The sequence below is a fragment of the Sinocyclocheilus anshuiensis genome, unplaced genomic scaffold, assembly GCF_001515605.1.
Source record: "Sinocyclocheilus anshuiensis isolate Anshui unplaced genomic scaffold, SAMN03320099.WGS_v1.1 scaffold566, whole genome shotgun sequence".
In the NCBI taxonomy this organism is placed as follows: domain Eukaryota; kingdom Metazoa; phylum Chordata; class Actinopteri; order Cypriniformes; family Cyprinidae; genus Sinocyclocheilus; species Sinocyclocheilus anshuiensis.
In genome coordinates, this window is record NW_015542410.1 from 524,984 (window position 1) to 546,202 (window position 21,219).

The 21,219-nt window shown below is 37.6% G+C and overlaps 2 protein-coding genes across 2 annotated transcripts in view; one reads left to right on the forward strand and one right to left on the reverse strand.

Annotated features, from left to right (window-relative positions):
* LOC107693317 (cingulin-like) overlaps window positions 1-12,756 on the forward strand; it is a 21,116-nt gene extending 8,360 nt beyond the window's left edge. Inside the window, exons 5-20 of the mRNA XM_016492651.1 lie at window positions 2,718-2,842; window positions 4,171-4,303; window positions 5,138-5,350; window positions 5,611-5,738; window positions 8,003-8,099; window positions 8,246-8,458; window positions 8,732-8,821; window positions 8,964-9,206; window positions 9,772-9,942; window positions 10,238-10,399; window positions 10,540-10,629; window positions 10,757-10,840; window positions 11,151-11,269; window positions 11,362-11,470; window positions 11,654-11,817; window positions 12,129-12,756. Coding sequence (XP_016348137.1) covers window positions 2,718-2,842; window positions 4,171-4,303; window positions 5,138-5,350; window positions 5,611-5,738; window positions 8,003-8,099; window positions 8,246-8,458; window positions 8,732-8,821; window positions 8,964-9,206; window positions 9,772-9,942; window positions 10,238-10,399; window positions 10,540-10,629; window positions 10,757-10,840; window positions 11,151-11,269; window positions 11,362-11,470; window positions 11,654-11,817; window positions 12,129-12,261 — 2,274 coding nt within the window. The 3' untranslated portion in view covers window positions 12,262-12,756. The remainder of the gene's footprint in view (window positions 1-2,717; window positions 2,843-4,170; window positions 4,304-5,137; window positions 5,351-5,610; window positions 5,739-8,002; window positions 8,100-8,245; window positions 8,459-8,731; window positions 8,822-8,963; window positions 9,207-9,771; window positions 9,943-10,237; window positions 10,400-10,539; window positions 10,630-10,756; window positions 10,841-11,150; window positions 11,270-11,361; window positions 11,471-11,653; window positions 11,818-12,128) is intronic.
* A 1,330-nt stretch (window positions 12,757-14,086) lies between these two features.
* On the reverse strand, window positions 14,087-21,219 carry urgcp (upregulator of cell proliferation). Its single transcript, XM_016492563.1, has 5 exons — window positions 21,159-21,219; window positions 20,609-20,854; window positions 19,531-19,806; window positions 19,151-19,423; window positions 14,087-18,759 (listed from the first exon to the last, which is right to left on the reverse strand). The coding sequence occupies exons 1-5, from the start codon at window positions 21,217-21,219 to the stop codon at window positions 14,087-14,089; spliced, it is 5,529 nt and encodes a 1,842-aa protein (XP_016348049.1).

Below are 21,219 nucleotides of genomic sequence, written 5' to 3' on the forward strand. Positions count from 1 at the left end.
GACATCACATCCCTTACAAAAATTAACCATGTTTTTTTCGTAGTACAACTGCTTAATTTTCTTTTGCGTGATTTCTGAATGCTTGAGACCATAAAATCAATCAGACAACTGTATTAATAAAATAATAGTCATAGTTAACTGTCTAGAGCAGGGGTCTCCAACACGTCGCTCACGAGCTACCAGTAGCACCATGAAAATACCAAGAAAGTGCTACTTATGACTTCCATTCTATATTTCAGTTTTCTGAAGTCATTTGATAGAGATTTCAGGCTAAAATTCAATTCACTTGTTTTTCCTAGTATGTTGTTGATGAGAGAGATGTCCATTGTCCAAGTTGTTAACGAATCATGCTTTTGAATTGGATGCTTTCAGTGAACTATTGATTCAGTTCACAAAACCAGTCTGAGTGATTCGTTCATGAATCGGACTGTAGTGATGGGAAATTCGGATCATTTTACCGACTCGGACCTTTGAGTCTCATTCAACAAAATGAACGAATCTTTTTTCGAGTCATTTCGTTCATTTTAGCAAAATATAATTAAAATGTTACGTGTTACTTCCCTAACACGTCTGCTACTTATGCAAACGTTGATTACACTACAAACAATACAAAACTATAATGCTGTAAGAAACAGAAAAGATTAATTCATTGTTTACCTGGGTCTTCAGTCTATGATTAGCTCACCTCACCTCTTATCTGACAAGTCTTCAGGTTTGAGTCGTTCATTCATCACTTGACAGCCCCATAAACTTAACCAATGCAGTCTGAGCCAGAAAGAGAATTGATTAGTTAATCTCTCGAGTCTATCGAATCGTTAATTTACAAGCTTCCTTACAAACGGGTGCATAGTTGTTGTTATTATTATTATTATTAGTAGTAGTAGTAGTATCATTATTATAATTATTTACTTTTACAGTTACGTGATGCGTTTCTGGTCTCAAATTGTAGCTTTTTACTTCTTACAGTTTATAAATGTGTATATAGGATGTTGCGGATGCGCGACTGAACGAAATGAGAGTACGTACATTTTAATTTGGAGGGAAATATCCCTTTAAAGACGGGTTTCTGTTTCTTCTTGTACGTACACACATGCATGGGTGTGCGTGTCTGTATAATATTGTTAGCCTGTGTGTTTGCATAAGCTTCCTGCATGTGAAATATCCTCCTGCGGTCTCTTGGCAACTGTCGCCTCAACAAGGAAAGCTGATTAGGGCCGCGTGGTTGAGAGCTCGCTCTTTGTGATACATCAATAATTAAGTTACAGTGGAAATGGATGCCTAAGAGGGAGGGTTTCCCCTCAACCTGGGGGCTCTCTGCATGTCTGTTTGGGTTACAGCCTCTTATGCTGTCATATCCCACTGAGCGCTCGTCCATGCATGATAAACTCTGTTGTTGTTGTGGGTAGTATTGCTGGGAGATGTTGCGACTGTCGTTAATTAAGCTCATTAGCGTGGAGTGCACCTTTTCAGACACTTGGAGATTGTGTTTATACTGAGATTATACACTACTTCTAAGTTTAAATTTTTCAGATAGAAGTTGGTACTTTTATTGAGCAAGGAGGCATTAAATTGATCAAAAGTTACGGCAGTAAAGACATTTATAATGTTACAAAAGCGTTCTGTTTCTATAAATGCTGTTCTTTTGAACATTTATAGTTCTGAACATAAAAAAAATGCATCATGATTTCAACAAAAATATTCAGCAGCACAGCTGTTCTCAACATTGATAATAAAAATTGTTTCTTAAGCAGCAAATTAGCATGATTTCTGAAAGATCATGTGACACTGAAGACTGGAGTAATGATGCTGAAAATTCAGCTTTGCCTGGAATAAATGACATTTTAAAATATATTCAAATAGAAAACCATTACTTTTATTTTTTAATAATATTTCGCATTATTAATGTTTTTACTGTATTTTTGATCACATAAATGGAGTCTTGGCGATTATAAGACACTTTTTTTAAATAATAATATACATAATGTATTTTGTATGGTAGTGTATGATGATCAATTGAGCTGATTAGGTTGTATTCTTCCTAAAATTATCTACATGTCTAATTGTTTAGATTTACATTGGTGTTGGAGGTTTACTTATAATAAGATGACTTTAGTAGTAATTTAATTTAAGAGTTCTTTTTTTATTCAAGAAGTAACTTTAGACCCTGCAACACAAGAGGTCAGTTCAAATGACCTCATAGTAGCCATGTGTGGTCATTATAATGATGGCAACAGCAGTTGAATAGTCTGATGGGATATCCTAGAGGACTGGGTTATTTGAGGAGCACACAGCTGCCTATTGGCTGTGTGCATGTTTCAGATATAATTCTTCGTGTTTTATGTTTCCTCATTAAATTAAGATCAGCCATGTGCAGATATAAGATTATTCATTTAGGCTTATCTGTATCAGGAGTCAGGAGTCCTGACACCAGGAAGGAGTTTTTACGGGATTTACGCCAGCAATGTACAGCCTGCTCAGCTGCCTTGAACAGTAGCCCCATCCCTACAAGGATAATTTAAATAACTTCACTGATCATAAGACACACATTTTGACACGCGCTTTGATGAAAACTTGAGCTTTTTGAACCCATAGATTTTTATTGTAAACGCTTTACTGTAAGTGTGAATTTTCAGCATGCTGTCAGTACAGCTTTATTTGTTTTGAACCCAAATCATTACAGTTATTGTTAAAGCTCATTGGGGCTTTGTGCTCCACAGGGTCCGCAGATCTTAGTGACTGACAGCAATATGAAGTCTGAACTGGAGCAGGCGTTCAACAAAAACACACAATTCCAGCAACTCCTGGACACGGCCAAGAGAGAACTACAGGAAAACCAGGACCAGTGAGTCTCTGTGCATTAAAACAAGATGCAAATGTGCATTTCCAACAGAAAATATAACCCTGTGGAGTTTGAATGAGATTTGTCTGATATTGACTTCCTCTCTTCAGAATGGCGGAGCTGCGTAAAGCAGCAAATTAGCATGATTTCTGAAAGATCATGTGACACTGAAGACTGGAGTAATGATGCTGAAAATTCAGCTTTGCCTGGAATAAATGACATTTTAAAATATATTCAAATAGAAAACCATTACTTTTATTTTTTAATAATATTTCGCATTATTAATGTTTTTACTGTATTTTTGATCACATAAATGGAGTCTTGGCGATTATAAGACACTTTTTTTAAATAATAATATACATAATGTATTTTGTATGGTAGTGTATGATGATCAATTGAGCTGATTAGGTTGTATTCTTCCTAAAATTATCTACATGTCTAATTGTTTAGATTTACATTGGTGTTGGAGGTTTACTTATAATAAGATGACTTTAGTAGTAATTTCATTTAAGAGTTCTTTTTTTATTCAAGAAGTAACTTTAGACCCTGCAACACAAGAGGTCAGTTCAAATGACCTCATAGTAGCCATGTGTGGTCATTATAATGATGGCAACAGCAGTTGAATAGTCTGATGGGATATCCTAGAGGACTGGGTTATTTGAGGAGCACACAGCTGCCTATTGGCTGTGTGCATGTTTCAGATATAATTCTTCGTGTTTTATGTTTCCTCATTAAATTAAGATCAGCCATGTGCAGATATAAGATTATTCATTTAGGCTTATCTGTATCAGGAGTCAGGAGTCCTGACACCAGGAAGGAGTTTTTACGGGATTTACGCCAGCAATGTACAGCCTGCTCAGCTGCCTTGAACAGTAGCCCCATCCCTACAAGGATAATTTAAATAACTTCACTGATCATAAGACACACATTTTGACACGCGCTTTGATGAAAACTTGAGCTTTTTGAACCCATAGATTTTTATTGTAAATGCTTTACTGTAAGTGTGAATTTTCAGCATGCTGTCAGTACAGCTTTATTTGTTTTGAACCCAAATCATTACAGTTATTGTTAAAGCTCATTGGGGCTTTGTGCTCCACAGGGTCCGCAGATCTTAGTGACTGACAGCAATATGAAGTCTGAACTGGAGCAGGCGTTCAACAAAAACACACAATTCCAGCAACTCCTGGACACGGCCAAGAGAGAACTACAGGAAAACCAGGACCAGTGAGTCTCTGTGCATTAAAACAAGATGCAAATGTGCATTTCCAACAGAAAATATAACCCTGTGGAGTTTGAATGAGATTTGTCTGATATTGACTTCCTCTCTTCAGAATGGCGGAGCTGCGTATGGATAGAGAGGCAGTGGAGTCTCGCTTACGGCAGCAGGAGGATCAGCTAGCTCAGCTCCAGGAGGAGCTCAGACGAACATTGGAAACCTCACCTCAGTCCGACACAATGCAGCTAGTACGCACACAAGAATGATTATGATTATGATACAGAATGATTGTGATGTCTGCTATTAATGACCCTTACTTAGCCTTTTTTAATGCTTTAAATACCTAATAACATATTGCATCAAGATGTCTAAATTAAAGTGTAAATAAATGCAAACTCCAGGTAATAAAATTGAAAAGGTATGCAACAATAGATACACAGTATCTACACAAATACAGAATAAATAAATAATAATATATAATGAATAAACACACCTATTCATTGTGTATTATGGCCATTTTTTATAATCGAAAAATAGTAGTCATCACATCATGAATTAACACGCATGCAGTTATGGGAATTTTGTAGTGACCAAAAACACCATTATATACTACAAAAGTGAGTACACCCCTAAGTGAAAAGAGCTTCACAGGTTGCCACTGGAGTCCTCTTCCACTCCTCCATGACGACATCACGGAGCTGGTGGATGTTAGAGACCTTGCGCTCCTCTACCTTCCGTTTGAGGATGCCCCACAGATGCAAGGCAGTGGTCGTCATCATGTTGGAATACTTGCCCTGCGGCCCAGTCTCCGAAGGGAGGGGATCATGCTCTGCGTCAGTATGTCACAGTACATGTTGGCATTCATGGTTCCCTCAATGAACTGTAGCTCCCCAGTGCCGGCAGCACTCATGCAGCCCCAGACCATGACACTCCCACCACCATGCTTGACTGGGTGTACTCACTTCTGTGAGATACTCCTATCTATCTATCTATCTATCTATCTATCTTCAGATACTATTCTTTATAAAGCTGATTTTGAAAGTTAAATTTTGTTTTCCCTTAAACACTCTTTTTCTCTGCAGGACTTGATGACAGTGCAAGCAGAGCTGTCAGAGTCTCTGATGCTGAAGCAGAAACTGGAGGACACACTGAGGCAGAGAGAGCGAGAGCTCACCGCTCTGAAAGGAGCCCTGAAGGATGAGGTGGAGTCCCATGATAAAGAGATGGAGGCCCTGAGAGAGCAGTACAGTCAAGACATGGACGCCCTGCGTCACAGCATGGAGACTGTCTCACAGGTGAACATCCACTACAAGACTGAATCTCACCTGTGTCTCACGTTCTGAGTCCCTTCCTCACGGGGATTATCATGGAAGAGAAATGTTTTATCACTTGTCACGTCATGCCTGATACCTAGGCTGGATCGATTCAGATGTGTGATCTGTTTTGTTGTCCAAACCGTTGTGAGAAGGACTTTTAGCAATCTTGAAGGGGTGCAAAGTACAGAATTGAAGTTTTCACTGATACCTGTTGTCTTTTCCTCTGGCCTTATCCGCAGTCTCAGCTGGAAATCGAGGAGGAGCGTCAGAAGGTTAATGCTTCCATCTTGGCTCTGGAGGAGGAGCTGGAGGGATACAAAGAGCAGAGCGACCAATGGAAGGAGCAGCTTAGCTCTGCCAACCGGGAGTAAGCTCTGACACATGAAACATCAACTTTTGAAACATTTATATAGTGATGCCAAAGTTTTGGTGAATATCGGTTATGTGATGTGAATTGGATCCAATGACTGTTTGGTAGTGTTTCATTTTTATTTTATGCAGATGAGCGTTGAAGCCCACCAGTAACATTAGGGCATCCAGCATTAGAAACAGCCACTATGATTAACAACCATCAAAGTTAAAATTACAGTATTTTAGCAACATATATCCATAGCTATGCAGCCTTAATCACGTAAAACATTGTTTTATAATTTCAGAAATTGTTTAGGAAGATCTTAAGGTGTCACTCCAAGGTTCAAGTCCATATTTGTCTAAGGAGTTAAGAGACTCATCATCTATAATCAGAGGTGTAAAGAGTACCTAAAAACCATACTTGAGTAAAAGTACAGATACCTTACAGTGAAAATTACTCCACTACACGTTACAAGTCACCAATTCCAAAACAACTTGAGTAAAAGTCTTAGAGTATCTGATTTTAACAGTACTTAAGTATTTTACTTATACTAAATATAGGCTCAAAGATGCACTAGTCAAAGAGACATGCCAGTGATAAACTGTAACGTTGTGGAGAAGCTGTGGAAAACAGGCAGAGGCAAGGATCTATGTGCAGGTATTTCATGGAAAAACTAGAACAAACAATAAGGCAAAACCCAAAGGGAACAAAGAACAGAATGACTGGCAAACAGACAACCATTACATTCAACAACTCACAAGGAACTAAAGAAAAACTAGGGCTATATATACACACAGGGGGCTAACAAGCTTAACAAGAGTACAAGTGGCGATTGCAAGTGACATTGTAATTTAGTTTCTTTTTTCTTGTCTTCACCACCTGGCTACTGTTGTAAAATGTTGAGAGATTCAAACAAAAAGTAATAAAAAATAGAACAAAATAAAAAATAAAGCCTGCAAGTGACGTCGCTAGCGGAAGCGCAAGTGTCTGAGAATGCAAGTCTGAGAATGCAAGTCTGAGAGTGCAAGTGCGAGGCTGCAGCCAGACCCTTCTCAAATAAACTGCCGCAGAAAAAGCTAGGTCCACGCAAAATGTAATGTGTAACTGCAACACTCATTTCAAATATAGTGGAGTAAAGAGTACAGATACTCATTCAAAAATGTAGTGAAGTAGAGAGTAAAAGTTGCTAATATCTTTGATACTCAGTACAACTACAAAGTACCCGAAAAGATACTCAAGTACAGTAACTAAGTACATTTACTCCAATACTTTACACCTCTGTCTATAATCATATACAAACAATCTTGTGACAACACCCGTTATTTACATCCAGACTTCAGTATGTATAATAAATGTTTGGCTAGAATTTTGTCTTCTGGTCCTGTAGGATAAAAGGTCCACATTTCATTTGCCTGATGTGTTGCTTCACATGTAGATACTGTTATTATCCTGTATCCAGTTCACACTCACTGCTCTTCAAAATTTTAGGGTCTGTAAGATCGCTTATGCTCACCAAAGCTGCATTTATTTGATCAAAAATACATTAAAAACAGAGATGTTTTAAAGCGCATTTAGTTTTCTACAGCAGGATTTGATCTGAACTGTAACTCATAATCTTGTCCTACAGGTTTCATTATCCGTTTTATATGTTGTCTTAGTTTGTTTGCGTTTTTTATGTGCTTTATGAGCTTCATGCTACATGTTCATGTCAGTTGTGCTTGTTAAATGTTTAGTGTTGTCTTTCTGTTTCATGTGTTCACTTCTGGTTCTTGTTTGCCAGACGGGGGCAGTGCAGCGCATTTCAAAAGTGAGACTGAGTCCTGTAGGCGCATAACTACTGACACCACTGGCAGAAATTAATCATCAATTAACAATAACTATTGAAGTGTTTTAGTGTAAATCAGTAAATTGTCGTAAAATCTGGCCCTGGTGAAAACTGACACACTAAACTAGAATTTATTAACCTGGTTTCAATTTGGCTGCAGGTTATAAAATCTAATAAAACTCTAAGACTAATCAAAATAAAATCCTTTAATCTCACTATCTGAGCTGGTGCATCATATACAGTACTTCACAACACAACACTTCTACTAGAACTGTCAAAAGTTCTAGTGCAGATCAAATCTTTTCTTATGTCATAAATCATTTCAATTCTGTTCCTGATTCTAAAATAACAGATTCTTCTATAGGATGTTGATTCTTCTAGTGGATGAAATCATTTTAGTGAATAGCTGAATGTGTGTTGGTGTGTTTTAATTAGTGTTTGTCTCATTGGACAGGCTGCTGCAGGCTCAGCAGCAGAAGAAGGAACTGGAAGAGAAGCTGCTCACAGTTAAGAAACAACCTGATGAAACTGATTCAAACGCTTTAATGAAGGTAAGATACAAATACAATGCAACAATCTGTTTAATCTCTTCTATGGTTCAGAACGATTAACTGTGACAGCTAACTACACACTGTGAATGCTGAATTTTGAGACTTAGGTTTTTTAGCCTGGTATAAAAGTTACTTTGCATTTTCAGGAGCTGCAGCGGTGCCAGGATGATTTGAAGAAAGCTCTTTCAGAAGTGGAAAAACAGAAAGCAGAGGCAGCAAAAAGGGAGGAGGAGCTTAAATCAGTATCAAGAGCCAATGAGGATCGAGAGAAGGAGCTGAAGGCAGAGATTGACAGACTAATAGATCAATCAAAGAAAGACAAAGAGGAACTCACAAAAGCGCTGGAGAAAACACAACAGGTAATTCTTGAAATGATGATTTTTAAAAAGCTAACAGGGTGCATTAAATCCTATTTCATCCATATTTGTTTTTGTATTAACTGGCCTATTTAGGAGACTACATCTCATTGGTCTAACATCTCACTTGACATGCTGAATTTTAAAGAGGAAATATGTTCTGATGTACTGGGATTTTGTCGCTTTATACAGCTTTTCACTTTCCTTGAGAAAAAGGAAAAAGTACTGTAAATGTAATATTTGTTCCCTTATTCAATTTACTTCCTGTTTGTGTAGACCTCAACGTCAGAGCAATCTCAAGATACTGAAAGCAACCTAGAACTTCAAGAGGCCAATGCTCGCTTAAGAGAGAGAATAGCCCGCATGGTAAAACATCCCTAAAATCCAAAATAGCCTTTTGCATTTAAGCATTTTGCTTTAAAATGATTTGCATAATTATTCATCTCTACTGATTTAGTTTAGTCTTATATGTACATTTAATCTATTTTCTTCTTCTTTTCATTTCCAGACACACTTGCACTCCAGTGTTCCTGACAGCTCCTCAGATGTTCTGGAGGACGAGAACCGGAGCCTGAGGAACCAGCTGGAGGAGTCCCGACGTGCCGTTTCTCGACTGGGTCAGGAGAAAGAGGAGCTCAGCAGACGGTTGGAGGAGAGGGAGAGAGAAAGGGAAGCGTTGAGACGCGGCAAGAGCGACCTGGAGGAGCAGAAAAGACTGCTGGACCGAGCAATGGAGAAGATCAATAAGGAGGTGCGTGTGTGTTTTTTTGTTCAGTTTAAAAATGCTACTATTTATTGCGTTTATATTTTTTCAATTTCTTATTATTATTAATCATTTACATAATTTATAAATACACTACTCTTCAAAAGTTTGGGGTTGGTACAACATTTTTTTAAATGTTTTTGAATGAAGTCTCTTATGCTCACCAAGTTTGCATTTATTTGATCACAAATACAGTAAAAACAGTAATATTGTGAAATATTATTACAAATTAAAATAGCTGTGTTCTATTTACATATATTTTAAAATGTAATTTATTCCTGTGATGCAAAGCTAAATTTCCAGCATCATTACTCCAGTCTTCAATGTCACTTGATCCTTCAGAAATCATTATAATATGCTGATTTGCTGCTCAAGAAACATTTATTTTTATCAATGTTGAAAGTAGTCATGCTGCTTAATATTTTTGTGGAAACTTTGATACATTTTTTCAGGATTATTTGAAAAAAGATAATAGAAGGTATAAAAGAACAGCATTTATTTGAAATAGAAATGTTTTAATTGTGTTTTTATGTTCTTAATTTCTTTCTATCAGATGGAGACTATGATGGGAGATTCACGTCAGTCGGTGCAGGTTCTTCAGTCTCAGTTGGATGAATTCAGGGATCGTTCTCGTAGAGAGCTGCAGGATGCTCAGAGACTCAGTAAAGACAGGCTGGTCGAGCAACAGAGAGCGCAGGCCCTCCTAAAGACCACCCTGGAGGAGGTGAGACAGACCAGGTTTCACTAGATACACATAGTGCTAAAGTACAACATGGTGTTTATAGGGCAAAAATCTAATTCTAGCAAAAAAAAGCTACATTCTTCATGAAAATCAAGACACTGTCTGTGAGAATATTCCCACTGCTCCTATCCATCAGCACATTTACATCTATTGTTATTAACTTTGGACATTTGTGTCCACTGGTCCTTTGATCTGGCTCTGGTTTAAACTTACAAACTTTCAGTTCACAACTCAGATCACAGCATAGATACTCAGTGCTTTGGTGTGTGTGTCTCAGGTGTCTCGTCTGAAGAAAGAACTGCTATCATGCTCAGAGGAGAGGGACAGCGCTCAGCTGGATAAAGAGCTGCTGAGCAGCCGTCTCAAACACCTGGAGAACGAGCTGGAGACAGAGAGAAGCTCACAGACGGACCGCAGCAGAGAGATCCGTCTGATAGAGGTAACTGTGTAGGTTTGGCATCTGGACTTTTGAGTGAAACCAACTAGACAGCACCCAGGCTTCACTGAATGTCCATATGATATAAGAGTGACGGGAAATGAAAACAGGCTGTTTCAGTAATTTGTTTGTTGTTGTTTCAGGACAAAGTGAAGACATTAGAGATCGAGTTGGATGAGGAGAAGAGTGGAGCAGAGCTACTGAATGAACGCATCGCTCGCAGTCGAGAGCAGGTACACAGACACACATTAGTTAAAGAATGCTTTTCATTTATGTCACATTTATATTTGTTTTGTTTGCAAGCATTAGCTATACACAAGTAGGTACATAGATTTATTTTTTATGTGTTTTTTTTTTAAGGTGGATCAACTCCGTTCTGAACTGATGCAGGAACGTTCAGCCCGACATGATCTTGAGATGGATAAGAGTGCACTGGAGAGACAGGTACACAAAGAGACCTTTTTAATAGACTTATAATATCTATCTATCTTAAATATATATCTATCCATCTATCCATCTATCTATCTATCTAAATCTATATATACAGTGTGTGTGTGTGTATATATATATATATATATATATATATATATATATATATACCCCAGATTTATTCAGTTTATTTAGATTTAAATTCTTATGAAAAATATTAGATTAATGCATGTTTGACACTCTTTTGTCACATTACTAGTTTTATTACTGTATGTATTTAAAACCTTCATTCTGTTATCACTCTATATTTCATCTGCTGTCTCAGGTGAAGGAGTTAAAGTCTCGTATCGCTGATATGGGCACTCAGACTCGTCCCTCTGCTGGAGTCACGATGCTTGAAAACAAGATTCAGGAATTGGAGGACCGTTTGCGTAGTGAAGAAAAGTATACAACTGGACAAACACAAACGCAATCAGCACATAACTGGATATTAATAAATAAAGCATTCATGTATCCACTGTCTTTTCTGCATTTAGAGAGAAAAACACCATTCTAGCAGCTCAGAGGAGATTGGACAGGAAACTTAAGGACGTTACGGCCACCCTGGACCAGGAGCGAAGTCAATATGCTGAACAGAGAGACCAGGCAAGAACACACACACATTTAAACATACACGTCATGTGTTTTGGAGTATGTACTGGATGTACTTTAAAATAGAAAGATCCTTTTTTATTTGATGTTATTTGTCATTTCTGTAGATGATATATAGTTGTAGCTGGACGAGTGGGGCCATGTGTATCTAAACAGCTGCTGTGTTTGTGTCTCTAGCTGTCTCTGCGAGTGAAGGCTCTGAAGCGGCAGCTGGATGAGAGCGAGGGGGAGGTGGAGCGTCTGGAGGGCGTCAGGCGGAAGGTTCTGCGGGATCTTGAGGAGCAGCGGGAGCTGCAGGAGGCACTGCAGGCCAAAGCCAACGCACTGGAGAACGAGCTCAAGTGAGTATATCAAATATCCATATCAAATAATGACAAATCAATGTGTGTGTGTGTGTGTGTGTGTATATGTGTATATATGTTATAATAATATTTAATCAGTTTGTTGCTCCTTATTAGAAAAAGTACAGGAAAAAGCTACACTGTCTTGAAAACATCAAGCTACTTGTTACACTACTGAAAAATGTAGAAGTCAGTAGTGTCGCTAACTTTCTGGCCACTAGAGGGTGCACTTACAATGCTAAACTGTTAACAGTCCTATGTCTGATATTGGTCTCCATTATCTATTATAATGTATGTGATTTGTTTGTTAGGAGGAAGGTTCAACAATCAAGACGCCCAACTCTGGGAAGCACCTTGAGCTCTGAGGAAGAGGACAGTTACTCTGACTCAAAAAGCATCACGTCGATTCTCACTGAAACGCCACTTCAGACCACCAACTGTTAAAGACTGAACTATAGGAGGAGGAAAATATCTTTGCACACATTTGATTTGAGTTTTCTAGTAAATGTGAAAATAATGAAAGAGACAGGAAGGATACAAATGATGTGACATCAACACAGTCTGGAAAAAAAGCAGTTGTGGATGGGATGGGATAGATGGGTTTGAAGGCCTAATAAAGCAGTCGGTGTGAAGAGTTGTCACCCAAAAGCTCATTTAGTATTGTTTTGCTAAAACTGGTTAATTCTCAAGAAAGTTGTTTGTTCTTACACTGTTTATGAGTGTCATGTTGTTTGTTTTAGGTAGACTCACAGTAAATTTTATTTGTATAAAATGTTAAGGTTTTTGACATCCTTATTTATATTACCAAAATTCCCTGTGGTAATGGAAAAAAATATCAATGAAGGATACATTATGGAATGTATAAAAACTGCAAGGTTGTTTATAAAGGTGGAATTTGACAGATAGTACTTTAACTCTGTGGTTTCAACATTATTTTAAATCCTCAAAATAGATGAAAGAAAAATAGATGAAATTTCAACTGAAACACTGTGGTAAGTGTTCTCCTTATAATCTTTAATGGTATGCACTAGTGCAAATTATAATGAAGGATATTTAGAAGGCTTTTTTGTGTTGCTTTAATGTGAGAACTAAACTTGCACTATGAATGACACCTTTTGTGCCAAGACAGTAAAAGAAAAAAATCTTTTGATGTAATGGCTTTGAAAAAATATATATTTGCCTTCAATTTTCATACATTTAGAAAGCTAATAAAACTTAAGCTGCTTTTCGATAATTTTTCCCGAGACATACACATGCTGTATATTCAGATTTATCAGAATGAATTGACCTGTCAGATGACAAGTTTTTGGACTGTTTTTGGAACATGGTTTCATATTACACCGTACAATATTAGATATGTATTGTATATACTGTCTTGTGTTTAAAGTTTATTCTTCCACTACACAGTAAAAGATTTGAATAACTTGAACTTTTGTCATGTTACTCTGGCAGAGTTTCTCTCTCTCTGTGTTATTGAATTTAAGGCTAAATTATCTTGTAATGCTGTATCTCTCCTCTATGTCAATTATTTCTCAGCGTTTGTCAGTATCCTTCTCTAGACATCATGCAGCATTTTTGTTTTTACCATAAATAGCAAACATTTTTAATCATCAGTGTTAGGTTGTACTTAAAATATAGGTTTAGCCTTTAAGTGAACTATTTTTATTGTTTAGGATTTCAGTTCTTGATGTCAAGAAACTTTTTGACCATTAATGCTTTGACAAAATGAACTGTGTGTACATGCATATGGATGAGTGCTTTATATTATGAAACATATAGGCCAGTGTTTTCAACTCCAAAATGTTGGACTTCAGAGACCAAATAATGACGATTAAGAGCTTTATTGGTTTTTGTTTATAAGAATACTTCTATAATTATATTCAGTAAATGATTAGAATGGCAACTGTAAAATCATAAAACATTTCAAATGTTATCCTGACACTGTACATACTGTGCAAATTATTTGCCAGAACCAGTGTGTTTACCCTGAGAAATTTCTCAGCTACTCTAAAGCTTGATTTGGTACAGAGACATAAGTGACTGTTAACCATGTTACAAAAGATCATTCATTTTGTTTTTTCCAAAAGATGTTTAGTATCATTGAAAAAAATCGGGCTGTACAGTATTTTACATTCCCATAACCCCATTGGTGGCAACAGTTCTACAATCCACTTAGGGTTACGATGCTTTTGGGAAACACAACCATGGTCATTGAGCCTGTGAACACAGAAAATGATTTCAGTGCTTCTCCATTTCACCTCTACTTGTGTTATTTAGTGATATTGTCATCATCTTTATTTTTGTGTGAATTCAATAAGAATGCATCATCCAAGCATTTATTTGCCTGATGCACAGAGATCCTATACCAATCGGCAGGTATGTCTGCTGGTACAGCATTGCATCTCTTAGCAAATTCTTTATTGTACTTGGCAAAGATGTACTTCCAGAAGTCAGTGGCCTCAATGCTTGTGTCAGGCTGTATCCTCCAGTCAGGATAGATCTGTCTGTATTCCTTATTTGGATGCCACTGATATCCTGTGTCTTTAGAGCGGAATGACCCTTCACTAGCAACAAGAGATGAGCATATGTTAGAGACAAGTTTTCTTGTGTCATTCCACTTACTTTTACCAATGCCTTCTGGCCGATGGATGGAGGCAAAATGTTCAGTGTGTTTTTTTCCACCAGCTTCACAAGGTGTACGGCAGAACGGGCACATTTTCCCACAGCCAAATACTCTGCTGAAGAGCTCCTCTTGAGGTCTGTTCACTGAGAGTCTGGTTAGCTTAGCTTTTACATCCCTTACGCTACGTAGCTTATCTTCTAAAGTCTGATGCATTTTGTCTATTGATGATGTAAAGCAATCTGCAAACTCAGCAGGGTCCGAGTTGTTTAAAGCCAGAGTTCCACTAAGGGTGTCAATTGGTATGACCAGCTCTTTATCAAGAAATGCGAAGACATTGGTCACGAAATTGCAGATGTTGTTTGTCATTGTTTTTTCACTTTCAGTGACTGTTTTGAGTTGGTTGACAATTGTGCTCAAATGTTTCAGCTCTAGCTCAAGAAAAGCATCATCCTTTGAAAAATGTTCAATGATCTTCTCTGAAATCCACTCAGTTACAAACTTCTCATAATTTTGCACATACTCAGAAATATTGTTGAAGTCGTCCTCCTGAAGGAGTTGTTTTAAAATTGCAAACTGGAAAAATGATCGTGTGCTAAAATCAAGGCCCCTTTCACCTGTCAGCATTTCATCCACAATGTCAGGTCCAAGACGTTTCTGGATGTATTCCATCACGGCAGGAGCGAAGCATTTCATGGCACACATCTCTGCCTTGTTCTGACACTGGTCTCGCTGGTAGTAGAGGTCTTTAAAGTCAGCTAACCATTGCTCCCTGTACCTTTCGAGGGATTTCAAAGGGTCATTACTCTGTATGTAGTCATCATGCATTTTCTGGAAAGCTCTTGCTGCGATCCCGCAGATGTGGATCTTGAGAGCTGCTTCGATTTCAGGGTTTATCTCTGTATCCTTGCAGTCTTCCAATTTCTTGTCAATGAAGCACAACAGTTCTTGTATGTCAGCGTTATAGTCTGATTTTGCACTTGTTTTAGACAAAATTAATACAGTGCTCTCATTTATTATTCTTTCGCATGACAGTTGTATGAAATTTGGTTTTTTAGTCCACTGCGTAGACCAAAGGGAATTCTTGAGCTTTTTAAATATGTTCATTTTTACAGTGGTTGCACAGAAAGGTACAGTTCCACACTGATCTAGACTGCTGATATCTGATAGCATCTCACGTACGGCTCCACCTTTTGTTTCCAAGTTGCTATATAAGAATCTGTATGTTTCCTTCCCCACATCATAACTTGGTAGGGCTGAGAGGGAAAACTGCTTCACAATGTCATCCCACATTTTTTTAAATTCCTCATTTAGTTGTCGATCAGAGAGGTTTTTTGTATTCTTGCAGGCACTGATCAAGTTGAGCACTTTTTCTTTCATGGTATCCCTTTGATTTTGTTTTATAAGCTCCACCTTTTCAATTCCCTTCTGTATCAATACAGCATTCTCCAGTTTGTTTCTTAGATCTGTCTCAGTCTCCCTTCGAAGGCTTCTTGCACTATTTAAAAAGTCCTCCTTGTAATTTTCAACATAGTGCACATGTTCCACCTCTCTTTCAAAGTATTGCTCAATTTGATCTAAAAGTCTTTTCTCCTGTTTGTCAAACTCATTTGTAGCTCCGTGTTTTAAATCAGCCACTACTCTGTCAACATTAAATGCTTTTCTTGACCGCACTGACATTACACCCAGGTTGGAGATTTTGGTTTCAGACTTTGTGTACCAGCCAATCATGTGCTTCTTGAACGCCCATTCCCAAATGTTAAACTTGGCGCAAAGGTTGGAGTACGCTTCAGCGACAAGACTGTTGCGAAAACTGAAGATGAAGTTTTCAAATTGAACAGCCTTCCAGAGACTTCGTATCCATTCTTCAAATTCCAAGAAATTCTGTGCTGGGACTTTTGGTTCCTTAAAAAGGTTAAGTATGCTGTCTTTCAGCTTACTCGCCTCCTCACTGTAACTGGTACTAACAGGTGCCATTGGAGGAACTCCAAGCCACAGTGCAGGTATGTACCAGTTGTTCTTATCAATGTTGTAGTCTAGAATGTCTGTAAATTTCTTGTTGTCACCAATTTTCTCCATTCTAGCAGCTGCTTGTGTCATTTCATCTAGCTGCTGCAAGAGAATCTTTCTCTCTTTTAAGGTGTTTCTATGAACAGCAACACCTGCAGTGTTTTGATGCACAAAATGACAACAGGGCCTTTTCCCCACCTCCTTCATGCGGAGAAAGGCATGGACAACAATTTGCAAAGTGTCTTTCATTTCTATAGCGTTTTCCATGGCAATGTTGACAATAGTGAGGTCACTAAGCCCAACAACAACAGTTGTAAGTTCGTTATCATGCTCATAACTATCAGCTAGTTTCGACAGCTCTAGAGATTTTAATCCCTCTGTGTCGATTACAAGGATATAGTCACATTGAAGCTCTGATCTGAATTCCTCAGATACGCTTATTAGAAGCATGAAGGCGCCTCTCGTGCATCTGCCACTGCTGACAGCAAACTGAACTCCAAACATTGTGTTGAGGAGAGTTGACTTCCCAGTGCTTTGGACTCCTAAAACGGTCACAACTCGTATTCTGTTGTGAGGTGATGTCAGTTTGTTAAGTGCCATAAGCACATCTCTAATCCATGTCAATGGAATGTTTGATGCATCTCCATCAATAAGTTCTAGAGGAAACCCAGTCAACATCAACTGAGCACAAATTTCTGGCAATTTCTTCATGGCAGTATACTTGCTATTTTTTTGGGAGTGTGTTGATTCATAGAGTTGACTTAACTCTCTCATGAAGTGCTGGACTCCTAAAGAGCTGCTGGCAATCTCTTTTTCCAGATCTCTGAGATGTTCGTTATCTTCTGTGACATTCTTACATGCATCCCTATACTGCTCATCAAGTCTTGATAGGTGCTTTCTTGTTAGATTATCTAAATTTATTTTCATCCATTTGACAAAGTATAACTGCTCATCTGGAGAGCAGCTCAGGCCAGAGATGAATTGATATATTGTTTCTCTTATGTCATTGCTTCCTTGTTGCCTTTTCAGTTTCTGGATTTGACATTTAAGTTCACTCTTGTAGTGCTCAATGTTTTGTTTCTTTGCCTTGAGGCGACACATCTCTTTCTCCAGTTTTGATATCTCTTTCCATATTTTGTCTTGCAGTGACAGTTCCTTCATTTTGTATTCTGGTATATTTGTAATGTCTTGTGTGATCAGGTCTGCCCTTTTCTTTGCATTTTGACAAATGGTATTGTTTTCATCAACAATAATCCCCAGATCTGGGGCGATCTTTGACATCTTCTCAATACTCATTTTAGCAGAATCTGCAAGTATATCAACAACAGTCTCCTGTAGTGTTTCAGCAAATTTAAATTCATTCATGTTTCTATCCCTAAGGATTTCTGAGTATGGCTTGAACTTTTGTGTCAGATTGTCTCCCAAATTTGCACTGTCTGTGGTGCAAACCAGAACCAATTTTGATCTAATTCGCAGAGATTCCAGAAATGTCTGATTTGACTCCAAATCATCACAGAACAGAAAAACTGCAGATGATGTTTGACTCAGGAAAGTGAACTGGACCATAAAATCAGAAATATCCCCACGGAGATTAGCCACAGCTACTGGCTCTTTGAATTTGTCATTCGATTTCTCTCCCCCAGGGAGATACCAGCTCATTTCAACAAGCCCATTAGAGATCTTTCTCGGAATGTTCCCATTTTCCAGTTCCTTATGGAAAAAAGTGTCATGATGATGCTGTCTGTTGCTGAGGAGTTTGTTCAAGAGCTCAGATTTGGACATACTGCTTTTTCCTAGTCTGACGAAAGAGATCAGGGGCAAATCAGTCAGCACAATACTGCTTTCCTCTAAACTGTCGTCTTCCAATGAATGAGACCTAAACTGTTTGGTTATGTCCCTCAAGGCCCAAAGCATCAGAGTGCACTCATTTGTGTCACAGTTTGGCAGCAGCAAAGGCACAGAGAACTGACACACTGACATTTTTAGAGCCATTTCTTGCTGGAGGAAAGGATCGGCACAGTGGAACAGAGCTGTGATCAAATCTAGTGGATGGATTCCTTTCTGATCTTCATCGATGTTGGTGCTTTTCTCACATGTTTCAGGGTTACAGTTTGAAGCACACTTTATAATTCTGGCTGATGAATTGACCATCATCAGCTTTCTGAGGAAAAGCCACTGCAAAGATCTAAGACTATGTGCAGTTTCAACCACATCTGACGGTTTCCTTAATTCCAACACAGACTTTAAATTCAGTTTATTCTTCAGGTGGTTTTGTAGTCCCAGATCCCTTAACAAGGATTCCATAGTTATGCCTGCAATGCAAAGTTATGCCATTTATATATCTGTTTCAAATGATGGTAAGGAATTATTGTGTGATATGATTATTTCTCTGCTGAAAAGACCGGCACATACTGTATGCCCCAAACAAGCTTCATAACTAGTTTTCTTTTTCAATTTTAACGTTCCTTTGAACAATTTAAAAATGCATTCAGGATACTTATTTGATCAGTTCATGCATTTCTTGGGGATTGAAAACATGACATTGACATTAGTAGCATCATGCTTTACTCTTTGAGCTACAGGAAGCACCAAACTGGCCCTAACCAGCATAAACCAACCTAGATTCGTATGGATGCTCATGCTGGTTTTTTCAGCAGGGTCATACTGGCCTTATTATTTGATTAGGAATAAAAAGCAACTCACTTGTGCGATGTGAGATTTTTACAGGAGAGCTCTCAAGTTTTGTACTATTTAACTCAACTAAAGTGCGGACAGAGAAGGAATATTCAGTTCCTGGTTTTAAACTTGATACAGTAATCTCTGCCTTTTCTGTAAGGGATTCCATTGCATTGGCTTCGCTGCTCCAAATCACCCTGAATACGTGACGAATCTTGCCATCAATGATAGGATCTGTCCATTTCAGATAAACAGAACTTGCCTCATTTTTGATCTGTAGGTTTTCAGGTGGGAGTGGCTCTGCAGAGGATTATAAAACATATTTTATAATTCCATTTGTATATTGGCAAAAATATTACAAAAATGTACTAGATGTAAATTAGAAGGCTCCTAAAGCAGTCACTTACTTGTATGGATGATTAAAACGGCTGGTTCACTAAGTTTGTCATTATTCAGTTTTGTGATTATTGTAGCTTTGTACTCAGTGGCAGGAAGAAGATCTATCATTACAATGCTATTTACATTTGATTTGACGGTCATTGATTCTGTTTTCTCTCCATTTTCATACATAATCACTTGGAATTTGTAGAGACTGGGATCTATTTTCCGAGGTGACGTCCAATTTAGTCTTACAGTTGTTGCATCCTCTGAGATATATTCAAAATTATCAGGTGCCGGTATTGCTTCATGAAAAAAATAACAATACATGAGTAAACACAAATAATGATCAATCCAATGAAAGAATCATTCACACAAATGATTCTTTCAAAGACACTGAGTCATCCATTTTTTTTTTCCAATAATTAAATTATTGAACTTCACTTATTATTTGGAACAACAGCACTCTTGCTTGTTAGATATTGCTTAAATAGGAGCCTAGTATGAAAGGGTTTGTCAAAGTAAATGTTTTTAAGCTACTGAAAATGCTATTTTAACTATAGTTTCATGAATTTATTTAGCCTAAAAAGTTTGCTTTGTTGTTATCTTAACGTTTTAAGATATTTCCCAGATTTGTCAAGATCAGAGCACGAGATAAGTTCTTGTAATCTCTGTAATCTTTAAAACTTGACAACCTGTGATGATATTCAAAGAATGAAGAATAACAACCCATAGTAATTTACTAGCTTACTTTCGTAAGCTATTACGAGAACTGATCTTTTTTATCCTTGCTTGCAAAACCCAGAAAAACACTAGATTTTAGATTTAGAGAAAAAGTACATTAGAAAAAAAAGTACATTTAACATTAAATTTAGAGAAAAAGTAGATTTTGATTAAATTTCAGCCCCATTTTCTTAGCCAATCTATGCACAGTGACAAATATAAAAGGAAATGCTATAGTGAACATAAACAGATTTCATGTTTCTCTTAATGTTTCTTCATTTTAACTCTTACTTAAGAATCAAAATACATCATGTATAGTTTTCCATATAAATTGTACTTTATCATAATTACATGACAAATGTAAGCAGTTTGCAATAAGTTTACCTGTACACACAGATGCAGAGAAACTCTTCTTGCTGTTATCCTCAATTGCCACTACTGTGAAGTTATATCTTGTGCCAGGTGAAAGTTGTTTGATCTCAAAATGATTTGTATGTGTTGTTTTAGTACAGTCTGTTTCTTCATTCTTCCATTCGATTTGGAATTTTTGTTGTGCATTTGCAGTCACATCTGGATCTCCCCATTCTAAGCGCACCGAGTGCGGCCCGACATCAGTGAATCTAATGTGACCTGCAGGAGGGCGAATTTTTGTTCAAGACTTTATGGATCAATGCATTTGTTAAAGGTAAAGTTAATTTTGTCTGCCATTGTCACTGAACAGAATAGAAAATATAATGTCAGGTTTTGAGACATTTTGTTTTTAAACAGGTGTTAGAAATAAATCTGAACCAGGTGTAAATGGAAACTCATCATTAGGCTTACACAAATAATACATAATTATTCATTAACTTCAGAAACAAATAGAAGGGGATCCTATTAAGTGATATAAAGTATGAACACATTCAATAATGAAATAATGAATTTATATCGATACCATCAGTTTCGTCTTCTTTATCCTCATTTTGAATGCCACTGCTTTTATTAGGGTCCTCCAT

Bases quoted from the DNA above. Each gene is read 5' to 3' on its own strand.
- urgcp (XM_016492563.1), bottom strand. From the start codon at position 21,219: ATGGAGGACCCTAATAAAAGCAGTGGCATTCAAAATGAGGATAAAGAA. The intron at 20,855-21,158 runs GTATCGATATAA...GCCCTCCTGCAG, and splicing joins TAAAGAAGACGAAACTGATG to GTCACATTAGATTCACTGAT. The intron at 19,807-20,608 runs GTAAACTTATTG...TTTTTCATGAAG, and splicing joins CTCTGCATCTGTGTGTACAG to CAATACCGGCACCTGATAAT.